The sequence below is a fragment of the Zalophus californianus genome, chromosome 9 (assembly GCF_009762305.2).
Source record: "Zalophus californianus isolate mZalCal1 chromosome 9, mZalCal1.pri.v2, whole genome shotgun sequence".
Taxonomy (NCBI): domain Eukaryota; kingdom Metazoa; phylum Chordata; class Mammalia; order Carnivora; family Otariidae; genus Zalophus; species Zalophus californianus.
In genome coordinates, this window is record NC_045603.1 from 123,921,139 (window position 1) to 123,935,663 (window position 14,525).

General features: G+C 35.3%; 1 protein-coding gene across 1 annotated transcript in view; it reads right to left on the reverse strand.

The window, feature by feature from the left end:
- Window positions 1-11,502: 11,502 nt before the first annotated feature.
- The window catches only part of TMEM236 (transmembrane protein 236), a 34,430-nt gene continuing 31,407 nt past the window's right edge, over window positions 11,503-14,525 (reverse strand). Inside the window, exon 4 of the mRNA XM_027591695.1 lies at window positions 11,503-14,465. Coding sequence (XP_027447496.1) covers window positions 13,882-14,465 — 584 coding nt within the window. The 3' untranslated portion in view covers window positions 11,503-13,881. The remainder of the gene's footprint in view (window positions 14,466-14,525) is intronic.

Here is a 14,525-nt window from a genome sequence, read left to right on the forward strand (position 1 = left end):
TGTTTGTTCATAACACCCAGTGCTCCATGCAGAACGTGCCCTCCTCAATACCCATCACCAGGCTAACCCATCCCCCCACCCCCCTCCCCTCTAGAACCCTCAGTTTGTTTTTCAGAGTCCATCATCTCTCATGGTTCGTGTCCCCTTCTGACATACTCCCCTTTTCTTCCTCTCCTGTTATCTTCTTTTTCTTTTTTCTTAAAATATGTTGCGTTATTTGTTTCAGAAGTACAGATCTGTGATTCAACAGTCTTGCACAATTCACAGCGCTCACCGTAGCACATCTTTTTATATTGTCTCTGTAGTTCTGCCTTTCCTAGAGTGTAATTTGAATCATACAGCATGCAGCCTTCTCAAACTGGCTTCTTATATTTAGTAATCTTCAGGTAAGTTTCCTTCATGGCTTTTCATGGCTTGCTAGCTCATTTCTTTTTAGTGCTGAATAATATTCCATTATCAAAATTACCACAGTTTATTTAACCATTTTACCTACCTATTTACCTATAGGAGGACATCTTTCTTGCTTCCAAGTTTTGACAATTATGAACAAAGCTGCTAAAAATATCCATGTTCAAGCTTTTGTGCTGATGTGTTTCCAACTCCATTGAGTAAATGCCAAGAAGCATGATTGCTGGATGGTATGGTAGGAGTATGTTTATTTTGTAAGAAACCATCTTTCTGTCTTCCAAAATGTCTATACCATTTTGTTTTCCCACCAGCAATGAAAGACGATGTCTTCTGTTCCATATCCTCCCCAGCATTTGGTGTTGCCAGTGTTTTGATTTTGGCCATTCTAATTGAGATGTGGTAGCTTCTCATTGTTGTTTTAATTTGCATTTCCCTGATGACATATGATCTGGAACATCTCTTTCTATGTTAACTTGCCATCTGTGAGGTGTTTATTCATTTGGTGAGGTCCTTTTCCATTTTTAAATTGGGTTGCTTGTTTTCTTTTTTTTAATTTAAGTTCACATATCATTAGTTTTTGATATAATGTTCAATGATTCATTAGTTGCATATAACACGCAGTGCTCATCACATCACATGCCCTCCTTACTGCCCATCACCCAGTTACCCCAACCCCCCACCCTTCTCCCTTTCCACAACCTTCAGTTTGTTTCCTGGAGTCGAGTGTCTCTCATAGTTTGTCTCCAGGGTTGCTTGTTTTCTTAGTGTTGCGTTTTAAGAGTTCTTTGTATATTTTGGATAACAGCCTTTATCAGATATGACTTTTGCAATTATTTTCTTCCAGTCTGTCGTTCGTCTTCTAATTTTGATATTGTCTTTCACAAAGTAGAGGCTTTTTAATTTAATGAAGTCAAGTTCATCAATTATTTCTGTATGTATCATATCTCTGGTTTATACCTAAAAAGGCATTACTATACCTCAGGTCATCTAGGTTTTCTCCTATGTTATCTTCTAGGAATTCTATAGTTTCCTATTTACCATTTAGATCTATGATCCATCTTGACTTTATTGTTGTGAAGTGTGTAAGGTCTATATACAGATTAATGATTTTTGCCTGTGGATGTCTAGTAGTCCCAACACCATTTGTTGAAAAGACTGTATATTCTCCATTTTATTAATTTTGTTCTTTTTTCAAAGATCAGTTGACTATTTTTATGTGGGTTTATTTCTGATTTCTCTATTCTGTTCTATTGATCTGTTTGTCTATTGGTTTGTCAACATCATATTGTAGATTTATAGTAAGTCTTGAAGTCAGGCAGTATCAATTCTCCAACATTGCTCTTCTACTTCAATATGGTGTTGTATATTCTGGACATTTTATCTCTCCATATAAACTTTAGAATTAGTTTGTTAATATCCACAAAATTACTTGTGAAAACTTTCATTGGGATTGCACTGAATATCTAGATCAAGTTGTGAAGAACTGACATCTTGACAATATTGAGTCTTCCTTATCCATGAATGTGAAATATCTCTCCATTTATTTAGTTCTCCTTCAATATTTTTATTGGAGCTTTGTAGTTTCATTGATAGTGTTGTTGAGTTCAAATATGTCCTTACTTCTGCCTGCTGGAACTGTCCACCTCTGAACAGGGGTGTTGAAGTCTTTCACTATAATAAGAGATTCATCTATTTCTCTTTGCAGTTCTATCAGTTTTTGACTCATATACTTTGATGCTGTTTTTAGGCTGCATACATGTTAAGAATTGTTATGTCTCCTTAAGAAATCCACCCCTTTATCATTATGGAATACCTTCCTTAATCCTGATAACTTTCCTTAATTTGCACTCTTCTCTTTCTGAAATTAATATAGCTACTGCCGCTTTTTTTTTGTTAGCATAAATATGGTATATTTTTCTCCATCCATTTACTTTCAATCTATATGTGTCCTTATATTTAAAGTGGGTTTCTTGTAGACCAGATAGCTGGGTCATATTTTTTGATCCACTCTGACAATCTCCATTTTTTTTTCAAGATTATATTTATTTATTTGAGTGAAAGAGAGAGCACGCATGCACACATGAACAGGGGGAGGGGCAGAGGGAGAAGCAGACCTTGGGATGAGCAGGGAGCCTCAGGTGGGCCTTGATCCCATGACCCTGAGATCATGACCTGAGCCATAGGCAGAGCTTAACCACCTGAGCCACCCAGGCTTCCCTGATAATCTCTGTCTTTTAAATGGTGTGTTTAGACCAATGACATTCAGAGTGATTATTGATAAAGTTGGATTCGTATCTATTGTATGTATTACTATTTTCTTTGTTGCTATTTTTGTCTTTCACTCTTTTTCTGCCTTTTATGGTATTAATTGAGCATTTTATATGACTCCATTTTGTCTCCTTTCTCAGCATATCTGTTATACTTCCTCTTTTAAACTTGTTTGGTGACTGCCCTAGAGTTTGCAACATACTTTTACAGCTAATCCAAGTACAGTTTCAAATAATGCTATACCATTTATCATGAAATCATCTTAAAATTTAAAAAAATTCCTAATTCCTTCCTCCCATCACTTGTATCATCGCCATCACTCATTTTACTTACATATAATTGTATAAAGCATGTATGTATATGCTATATACATAAGCATACATAATTGAATACATTGTTGCTATTATTCTGAACAAACTGTTACCTATTAAGTCAGTTACAAAATTTGTTATAATTTTTATTTACCTTCATCTATTCATTTTCTGATGCTCTTCCTTTCTTTATGTATCTCAGTTTCTGACCAATATTTTTTTCCTTCTAAGAACTTCTTTAAGCATTTCTTGCAAGACAGGTCTACTGGCAAGAAATTTCCTCAATTTCTATAAGTCTAGGAAAGTCTTTATTTCTCTTCACCTTTGAAGAATGATTTAACAGGGTACAGAATTCTAGGTTGTTAGTTTTTTCTTTTAACCCTTTAAATATTTTACTGCTCTCTCTTCTTGCTTGCATGGTCTCTGAGAAGGTGGATGTTAGAGGAAAGGTGCTTTTTTCCCTCTGGCTTCTTTCAGGATACTTTGTCTTTGACTTTGACAAATATCATTTGAAAATGATATTCTGAGGTGTAATTCTTTTGCAATTTATCCCATTTGGTATTTTCTGAGCTTTCTGGATCTGTGGGTTTGGTGTCTCACATTAATTTGGGGAAATTCTTAGCCATTATTGTTTCAAATATTTCTTTAGTTCCTTTCTTTCTTTCTTCTGTTCTAGTATTCTATTACTCATAACTTATGCGTTCTGCAGCTGTCCCACAGTTCTCGGGTACTCTGTTCCATTTTTTTCAGACTTTGTTTTCTTTGTTTTCAAAGATTCTATTGCTCTGTCCTTTAATGCAGAAATTCCTTCCTCTGCTATATCCAGTCTACTAATAAGTCCACTGAATGCAGTCTTCATTTCTGCTACACTCTTTTTTGCTTCTAGCATTTCTTTTTTGGTTCCTTCTTGGGATTTCCATTTCTCTGGTTACACTGCCCATCTGTTCTTGCATGCTGTCTACTTTATCCATTTGAGCGCTTCTTATATTCACCCTATTTGTCTTAAATTCTTGGTCTGATGATTCCAACATCCCTGACATGTCTGGTTTTGATGCTTGTTCTATCTTTTCAAGTCATATATATATATATATATTTTTTTTTTTTTTTTTTTTTTTTGCCTTTTGGTATGCCATGTAATTTTTTCTTGATAGCTGGACATGATATAACAGCTAAAAGGAACTTCTCTAAATAAGGCTTTAGTAATGTGGGGGTGAAATATGTATGTGGAGGACATTTTATAATTTATGACCAGGTCTCAGTCTTTAGGGAAACTTCACCAGAGTTTCTCTGTTTTCTTTTGTTTTTTCTCCCCTTATCCTTAGGTCAACAAGACAGCTAGAGTGGGCTGGAATTGGGTATTTCCCTTCCCTCAGGTCAGCTAGACTCTGATGATTACCCCAGCATATTAGGCTCTGGTTAGCTAGTTTCCCCTGAGGGCAGGCTTTATTAAGAAGAACAGAGTGCTCTGGCTTATTTCAAAGAGGTTCCTTTCCCCCTCCCCTTGGTGGAAGCATGAGGGAATTTTTCTCCAATATTTACTATGGAAACTTGGTCAAGCTCCTGGAGGTTAACCTCACAATATTATGGGGATCCCCTATGACTGGGCACCTCTGGAGATTTAATTGTTATCTACACAGAGCCTCCAACAATTCATCAATTACAGTTGAGGTTTTCCTACCTGGGTGCTGGTGAGCATTTCCTTCAGGAAGCTGTGACTCCCTGTCTGTCTCTCCAATCTTGGAAAAATCCCTGATGCTCTTCTTCCTTGTTGCAGGTAAAACCCTTTCTTTTCCTATTCTTTGGCTTGGTTGTATCTTTTGGCTCAACACTCACCAAGAGGGGAACCCACTTTGGAGTAAGTTTCTTTTTTTTAAGGCCATTGCATAAGGATGTGCAGATGGCTCACTGCTAAACCTAAAGGGGTGCCCTTCCCATTGGCTACCACAATCATACATGGCAGTCCTGAAAAATACATGGAACAGCATGATTTAGAGTTCATGAATTAATGTCTCTTTGTGAGATAATGAAACACCTTCCCAATGCAGGTACGTATGGCAGGGGGGCCCACACACCAGTATGCCCACAATAGTTGCAGCTGGACCTTGCAGCCACCTGCATCAGGGGCTAGCTTCAAACACAAGCATGCCCACAGTAGCCACAGTTGACCTCTTAATCAGCCAGACTGGGGCCAGGCTTGCCCACCAGTCACAGCACAGCCATAACAGGAGGGCACATGCAGACCACACCGGGGACACCTCTGGAGCATTTAGTTGTGGTGACTGGGAGGATTGTACTTCTGAGTCTCACAGGACATCTGCATAAGGCCACCTCTTCAAGGCCAGGAGATGAAGCTGATCTACCTAATACATAGAAACCAACAAGGAGAGTCAGGCAAAATGAGGAAATTGAGGAATTTGTTCTAAACAACAACAACAAAAAACAAGACAAACTACAGAAAAAGTACTGAATGAAATGAAGATAAACAAGCTACCTGATAAAGATTTGGAGGTAATGCTCATAAACATGGTCACTGAACTAGGGAGAGAATGAACAAACACAGTGAAAACTTCAATAAAGAGATAAAAAAATATAAAAAGGAACCAATCAAAGCTGAAGAATACAATAACTGAAATGAAAAATACACTAATGGGAATCAACATCAGATTACAGAATGCAGAACAGATCAGTAGTCTGGAAGACAGGGTAGTGGATATCATCCAAAGTGAACAGCAAAAAGAAAAAAGAAAATTAAAAAATGAGGATAGTTTAAGTAACCTCTGGAACAACATCAATGATACTAATATTTTTTTATTATAGGGATTCCAGAAATAGAAGAGAGAGAAAAGGAGCAGAAAACTCATTTGAAGATATAATAGCTGAAAACTTCCCAAATCTGGGAAAGGAAACAGACATCCAAGTCCATAAAGCACAGAGAGTCCCAAACAAGATACCCAAAGAAATTCACACCAAGACACATAATAATTAAAATGTCAAAAGTTAAGGATAAAGGAAGACTCTTAAAAGCAGCAAGAGAAAAACATCTTGTCGGGGCACCTGGGTGGCTCAGTCGTTAAGCACCTGCCTTCGGCTCAGGTCATGATCCCAGGATCCTGGGATCAAGTCCCACATTGGGCTCCCTGCTCAGGCAGGAAGCCTGTTTCTCCCTCTCCCACTCCCCCTGCTTGTGTTCCCTCTCTCACTGTGTCTCTCTCTGTCAAATAAATAAATAAAATCTTAAAAAAAAGAAGAAGAAAAAAGAAAAACATCTTGTCATGTACAATGGAACCCCTATATGACTATCAGCTGATATTTCAGCAGAAACTTTATAGTCCAAAAGGGACTGGCATGATATAGTCAAAGTGCTGAAAGGGAAAAAAACCTATAACCAAAAATACTCTACCCAGTAAGGTCATCATTCAGAAATGAAAGAGAGATAAAGAGTTTTCTAAAGAAACAAAAGTTAAAGTTTATCACCACTAAACTGGCCTTTCAAGAAATATTAAAGGAAATTCTTTAGGTGGAAAAGAAAAGGCCCTAACTAGAAGTAAGAAAATTATGAAAGGAAAAATCTTACTGGTAAAAGCAAACACATAGTTAAGGTAGTAGATAAACCACTTATAAAGCTGGTATGAATGTTAAAAGACCAAAAGTAGTAAAATCAATTATATTTACAATAATTAGTTAAGGGATACACAAAATAAAAAGATGTAAAATATGGTATCAAATACATAAAACATTGGGGAAGGTGTAAAAATACAGCTCTTTTAGAACATGTTCAAACTTGTGTCCATCAACTTAAACAGACTTGTATATACAAAGGGTGCTAAATATAAATCTCATGGTAACAACAAACCAAAACCCTACAACAGATACCCAAAAAACAAAGAGAAAAATTTCAAACATAATACTATAGAAAATCATCAAAACTAAGAGAAAAGATTAAGAACAAATGGAGAATAACTATAAAAACAACCAGAAACAATTTTGAAAATGGCAATAAGTACATATATATCAATAATTACTTTAAGGGTAAATGGACTAAATATTCCAATCAAAAGACATAGGGTGACTGAACAAGAAAAAAAAAAAAAAGACCAGGGCACCTGAGTGGCTCAGTCAGTTAAGCTGTCTGACTCTTGATCTCAGCTCAGGTCTTGATCTCAGGGTTGTGAGTTCAAGCCCCACACTGGACTCCATGCTGGGCATGGAGTCTACTTATAAACAAACAAACAAATAAATAAATAAATACAGACCCATCAATATACTATCTACAAGAGACTCACTTCAGACCAACAGACACATACAGACTGAAAGTGAAGGGATAGAAAAAGATATTCCACACAAATGAAACCAAAAAAAAGCTGGGGTAGCAATACTTATATCAGACAAAATAGACTTCAAAAGAAAGAGTGTATCAGGAGACAAAGATGGGCATTTACATAGTGATAAAGGGATCAGCCCAATATGGATATATAACACTTGTAAATATGTATACTCCCTAGTAGGAGCACCAAAATATATAAAAGCAAATGATAATAGATCAAAGGGAGACAGCAATACGATAGTAGGAAAATTTAACACCCCACTTACATCAGTGAATAGTTCATCCAGACAAAAAAAATCATTAAGAAAACAGTGGCCTTGAATGACATATTAGACCAGATGTACTTACCAGATATATACAGAATATTCCATCCGAAAACATCAGAATACACATTCTCTTTAGGTACATATGGAACATTCTCCAGGATAGATCACATGTTAGGCCACAACACAAGTCCCAATACATTTAAAAAGATTATAATCATGGGCGCCTGGGTGGCTCAGTTGGTTAAGCGACTGCCTTCGGCTCAGGTCGTGATCCCGGAGTCCTGGGATCGAGTCCCCCATCAGGCTCCCGGCTTGGTGAGGAGCCTGCTTCTCCCTCTGACCCTTTCCCCTCTCATGCTGTTTCTCTCTCTCTCTCAAATAAATAAATAAAATCTTTAAAAAAAAAGATTATAATCATATCAACATCTTTTATGACCACAATGGTATGGAACTAGAGATCAATTACAAGAAAAAAAAACTAGCAAAACACAAACACATGGAGGCTAAACAACATGCTACTAAACAACCAATGAGTCAATTAAGAAGTCAAAAAAAAAAGAAGTCAAGGAGAAAATAAAAAAAAATACCTTGAAACAAATGAAAATGAAAATAAAATATACCCAAATCTATGGGATACAGCAAAAGCAGTTCTAAGAGGGATGTGGGCCTACCTCAAAAGTCTCAAATAAACAATCTAACCTTACATCTAAAGGAAATGGAAAAAGAAGAAAAAAAAGGGGCACCTGGGTGGCTCAGTTGGTTAAGTGACTGCCTTCGGCTCGGGTCATGATCCTGGAGTCCTGGGATCGAGTCCTGCATTGGGCTCATGGCTCGGTGGGGAGCCTGCTTCTCCCTCTGACTCTCTCCCCTCTCATGCTGTTTCTCTTAATCTCAAATAAATAAATAAATAAATCTTTAAAAGATTAAAAAAAAAAGAACAAAAAAGCCAAAGTTAGCAGAAAGAAGGAAATAATAAAGACAAGAGCAACAACAAATGAAACAGAGACTAAATATAAATAGAAAAGATCAGTGAAACTAAGAGCTGGTTCTTTGAAAAGATAAATAAAATTGATAAACATTTAGCCAGACTCATAAAGCAAAAAAAGAGGACTCAAATAAAATCAGAAAGAGAAGTTACAACAGACACCACAGAAATACAAAAGATTATAAGAGAAAAACATGAGCAATTATTGTACAACACAAAGAAAACGGATAAGTTCCTAGAAATATACAATCTTACAATCTTCCAAGACTGAATCCAAAGGGACTAGAAAATTTGAAACAGACTGAGTACTAATAAGGAAATTATTAATTTAATTAGTTTGAATTAATTAGTTTAATTAGTTCGAATTAATAATCAAAAAACTCCAACAAACCAAAATCCAGGACCAGATGGCTTCATAGGTGAGTTCTATTGAACATTAAAAGAGGAATTGACATTTATCTTCCTGAAATTGCTCCAAAAAATTGAAGAGAAAGGAATGTTTCCAAATTCAAGAGTCCAGCATTATCCTGATATCAAAACTAGACAAAGATACTACAAAAAAAAATTACAGGCCAAATATTCCTAATGAATGTAGATGTAAAAATCCTCAACAAAATATTAGTACATTGAATTCAACAATAAATTAAAAGGATCTTTTCCATGACCAGGTGGGATTTTTCCCAAGATGCAAGAATGGCTCAATATCTGCAAGTCAATCAACATGATACACCATTTTAGCAAAATGAAAATAAAAATCATATCATCATCTCAATAAATGCAGAAAAGGCATTTGACAAAATTCAAAATCCACTCATGAGTAAAAACTCTCAACAAAGTGGGTATAGGAGAACATATCTCAACATAATAAAGGCCACATATGACAAACCCACAGCTAACATCATACTCTATAGTGAAAAGTTGTGAACTTGTTCTCTAAGATCAGGAACAAGACAAGGAGGCCCACTTTTTGGAACTTGTATTCAACATAGTACTAGAAGTCCTAGCCACAGCAATAAGACAAGAAAAAGAAATAAAAAGCAACCAAACTAGTAAGAAGTATAACTGTCACTATTTTCAGGTGACATAATTACACATATAGAAAATGCTAGACTCTACCAGAAAATTGCTAGAACTAATAAATGAATTCAGTAAAGTTGTAGGATACAAAATTAATATACACAGATCTGTGGCATTTCTGTACCCTAATAATGAATTATCAGAAAGAGAAATTAAGAAAACATTACCATATACAGTTGCACCAAAAAGAATAAAGTACCCAGGAATAAGTATTTTAAAATATCTATTTAACCAAGGAAGTGAAAGACTTGCACTCTGAAAAATATAAGATGTTGATGAAAGTAATTGAAGATGACACAAATAAATAGAAAAATATGTCATGCTTATGAACTAGAACAAGTAATATTGTTAAAATATCCATACTACCCAAAGCAAACTATAGAATCAATGTAATCCTATCAAAATACCAATGGCATTTTTCATAGAAATAAAACAAATAGTCCTAAAATTCGTGTGGAAGCAAAAAAAGGCCCTGAATAACCAAAGCAATCTTGAAAAAGAACAAAGTTGGAGGCCTTCATGCTTCTTGACTTTAAAATATACTACAAAGCTTTAATAATCAAAACAGCACGGTACTCACTCACACACACATACACACACACACACACACACACGGCAAATGGACACACAAATCAATAGAATAAAATAGAAAGCCCAGGAAAAAGCCTACAATTATATGGTCAATTAATCTATGACAAAGGAGGCAAGACTATATGATGAGGAAAAAGACAGTCTCTTCAATAAATGATGCTGGGAAAAATGGACAGCTACATGGAAAAGAATGAAACTGGACCACTTTTTCAACCCATATACAAAAATAAAGTCAAAATGAATTAAAGACATAAACTGAAGACCTGAAACCATAAAATTCCTAAAAGAAAACATAGGCAGTGAACTCTTGGACATAGATCTTAGCAATATTTTTTTTGGACCTATCTCCCGAGGCAAGGGCAACAGAAGCAAAACTAAACAAATGGGACTACATCAAATGGAAAAGCTTTTGCACAAAGCCATCAACAAAATGAAAAGACAACTTACTGATTGGGAGAATATATTTGCCAATGATATATCTGATAAGGGGTTAACATCTAAAATACATAAAGAATACAAGTCAACACCAAAAAAAAAAAATAAACAATTAATTAAAAAATAGAGAGAGGAGGGGGGTGAAGAGGCATCTTCCAAAGAAGACATCCAGATGGCCAACAGACACATGAAAAGATGCTCAACATCACTAATAACCAGGGAAATGCAAATCAAAACTACAGTATCACTTCATACCAATCAGAATGGCTAGTATCCAAAGGATAAGAAATAATAAGTGTTGGTAAGAATGTGGAGAAATGGGAACCTACATCTGTTGGTGGGAATGTATGTAATATTGTTCAGCCATTATGGAAAACAGTATGGAGGTTCCTCAAAAAATTAAAAATAGGACTACCATACAATCCAGTGATTCTACCTCTGGGTATTTATCAGAAGAAAATGAAAACACTGATTCAAAAATATATGTGCACCCCTATGTTCACTGTAGCACTGTTCACAATAACCAAGATACAAAAGCAGCCTAAGTGTCCATCAACACATGAATAAATTTAAAAATGTGATATATATACAATGGAATATTACTCAGCCATAAAAAGAATGAAATCTTGCCACCTGCAACAACATGGATGGTTCTTGATGGTATGTTGCTAAGTGAAATAAGTCAGACAGAGAAGGACAAATACCACATGATTTCATTTATATGTGGAATCTAAAAAACAAAACAAATGAACAAAAAAACCAAAACAGAAACAGACTCTTAGATACAGAGAACAAACTGGTAATTGCCAGAGTGGAAGGGTGTGGGTGGATGGGTGAAATAGGTGAAGGGGATTAAGAGGTATAATTTTCCAGTTATAAAATAAATAAGTCACGGGGATATAAAGTACAGCATAGGGAAGGTAGGCAATAATATTGTAAATACTGTGTATGGTGACAGATGGTAACTAGACTCATTACAGTGATCATTTTGTCATGTAATGTAAACAAATTACTATGTTATACACCTAAAATTAATATTGTATGTCAACTATTCTTCAATTAAAAAAATTTTAAACAAAATGCTGAAAAGCATTAAATATAAAAAAACATAGACGAACTTTATAAACATGTGTATACTCTTGAAATAAAATACTAAATTAAATTAGTTACTCAATAATTTTCCTTCTACATGTACATGTGCATGTAGGATTACTAACTGGATAAAGTGTTATGACCTCCCAATATATCAGGTACACCCATATTCACATATTAAACATAAAATACATTCTAAACTCAGTAATATTTAGAGTTTGAGCACTGTTCACTCTGTGAATTCCAACATAAAGATAAATATAAATGTATGTAAAATAGTTTCATAAATAAGAATATTACAAATCAACTACTTCATCATAGGTTTTCCTTAATTAAAAAAGATTATCATAGCATTATTTGAAAGAAATTATTTCAATTCTCATTTTTTAAGAGTTATAAGTATTATAAGTTACTGTTGGATTGACAGATGAGGTGAGAGATACGTTGTTAAACAAGATTAAGGACTTAAACATTAATGGGGAACTCAATAAAGCCAGTCCATAATGAAAGTCTTAACTGAGTGCTATAATCAGGCTCTATGAAAACTCAGGAGGGACAGTCAAATGCCTGATGAATCAATAGCCACAACTTTAATCTGTATATTTGCTCACTTTGAACCTAATACTACTTGATGAAAAATTATAATCTGAGATAATCTTAAGACTTTACATATTATTTTTCACAAATGCATGGTTAAAATTTTTATTCCCAGACGGTGAACAGGGATGCCTCAAAGAATGAGACAGGGAAATTAAAACAATGCATTTAGCTACTTGTTTCTCTGGGATTTGGTACATTTGAAATATTTAGAATTTATCGGGTTATTATTGTTTGCCAGACAATGTCATGAGAGCATTTCCTATCTCATATAATCCTCTCAATTTTCTTAAAGTACAATTCTAACCTACTAAGGTACTGTTATTAGTCTCATGTTTTACATGTGGAAACTAGGGCTTACCGTGGTCAAAGAACTTGCCCCAAGCCATAAAGCTAGAAGCTAAGCTTTTAATAACTGTGAATAGATGTTTTCTTATATTGTGAGGAAAAACCATAAAGCACAGGGGGCCAGTGAGACTGGGGAATTTGGTGGAGGGTAGGAGTGGCAGGTAAATTCAGTTATCCATCTGTAAGCTATTTGTTGCCACAGATCACTGAAGAGACTTGCTAGTTTAACACATTACTCTGCACACATGAGCCTCCCAAATTTTTCTAGCAGCTGAATATCCAAGAGTGTCCCAATACAGTGAAAGCAAATTTCACAATTATGTATCTAATCACTTAATATCAAGATATTCATTACATATTATCACATAAAACACTAAGCATTTGTTGCTATATTCATAAGCTGAACGTCTAATTCTAAACAGGGCATGCAACTGGTTTTAGGATGGTCTGAAATTCCACAAACAAAATATTCTTTGAAATCCACATCTTCAATGTATGGCTTCTTCCTATTATAAAACTTTAGGTATTACTGATGTACCTAGACTTCATTCTACTAAACAGTATTTACATTAATACTTCAGTACTAGCGAAAGAACTGTGCCTCAAACTGAACCAAACATCTGTTAAACTGAATTGCTGTTTATGCTGAAATTCGTCGATTACATAAAAGTCACTTGCCACAGTATATTAAAGAACATAATCCCATGCGTGAAGAAGACCCTAAAACTACAATTCAAATTGTTAAAAAGTATAATCTAAAAATTATTCAAGAACTTGAGGTATATTTTCTAAAAAAATAGTTCTATCTAACTAAGTCTTGTAATGCTCTTTAATTTATATAAATGATAAGAATCTCATTCTTGGGCTTAGTGGGAAAACATGTTCTAATTTTTTTAAGGCTTTAATGAAGAGTGTTTCGAGAAAAAGTGTGGTATACATAACTAAAATGACTAACATTAAATCCAGGGGAGTTAACATAAGAATAAAACTTTACTTAAATTTAACATCATTTGAATACATTTTTTAAAAAGTGATATGCTACAGTTATTAAAAATAGTGATTCTCGACAATGTATTCCTCATTTCTTTACATAGTACAAAAACTTATGCCCCAGGAAAAAAAAATTACAAATGTGTACACATGCATAATAGGGAGGTTTGACTATATTACATTTTCTCTTTAGAATGAAGACATTTCAAAAGTAGAGAAAGCCCTGAATTTGGTTAAGTGATTGAAGTACACGTAAGAGAGAGTCACTAGTATGTTTTTACAAAGACCCAGTACAGGAGTAATGGTTCCCAGGGCAATGACTAAACTAACTCTGACAAAAATAAAGGGTAAATCCTGGAGAAGGATGCCCAGGGAATTCAGAAGAGGGTTCTGAGGAGTTAATATAATTCGAAGGAGAGAAATAAAACTGAATATGTAGACTGGGTATAGCCAGCCTGACTTATACACGGCAGGGTGGCCAGCCACACGCACCATTTCTATGGTGTCAGACCACAGCACAAAGCTCCACAGGAAGATCTGGGCACGGTAGTCCTGCTGGGACATTTCTCCCAGGACTCCCGAGTGAAAGGAGGGCTCTTGGGGTCTCGCCAGCACTGGAGTGGGGTTCTGCATCCTTGTGGCCCATGGCAGTGACGCCTGGGTCCTCCTGGCTGGCTGCGGAGGTGAAGGGTTTTCTTCATTTTGCTTCACTTGGTCCGTCACAGTTTTTATTTCCTGCAAAGTAGCCATATGATTGCGTCTATCGTCGTTACCTGCAACAAAGTGATTTATTTGAATTTAAAAATGGTTTAAATTGTATGTAAAGTTTTTAT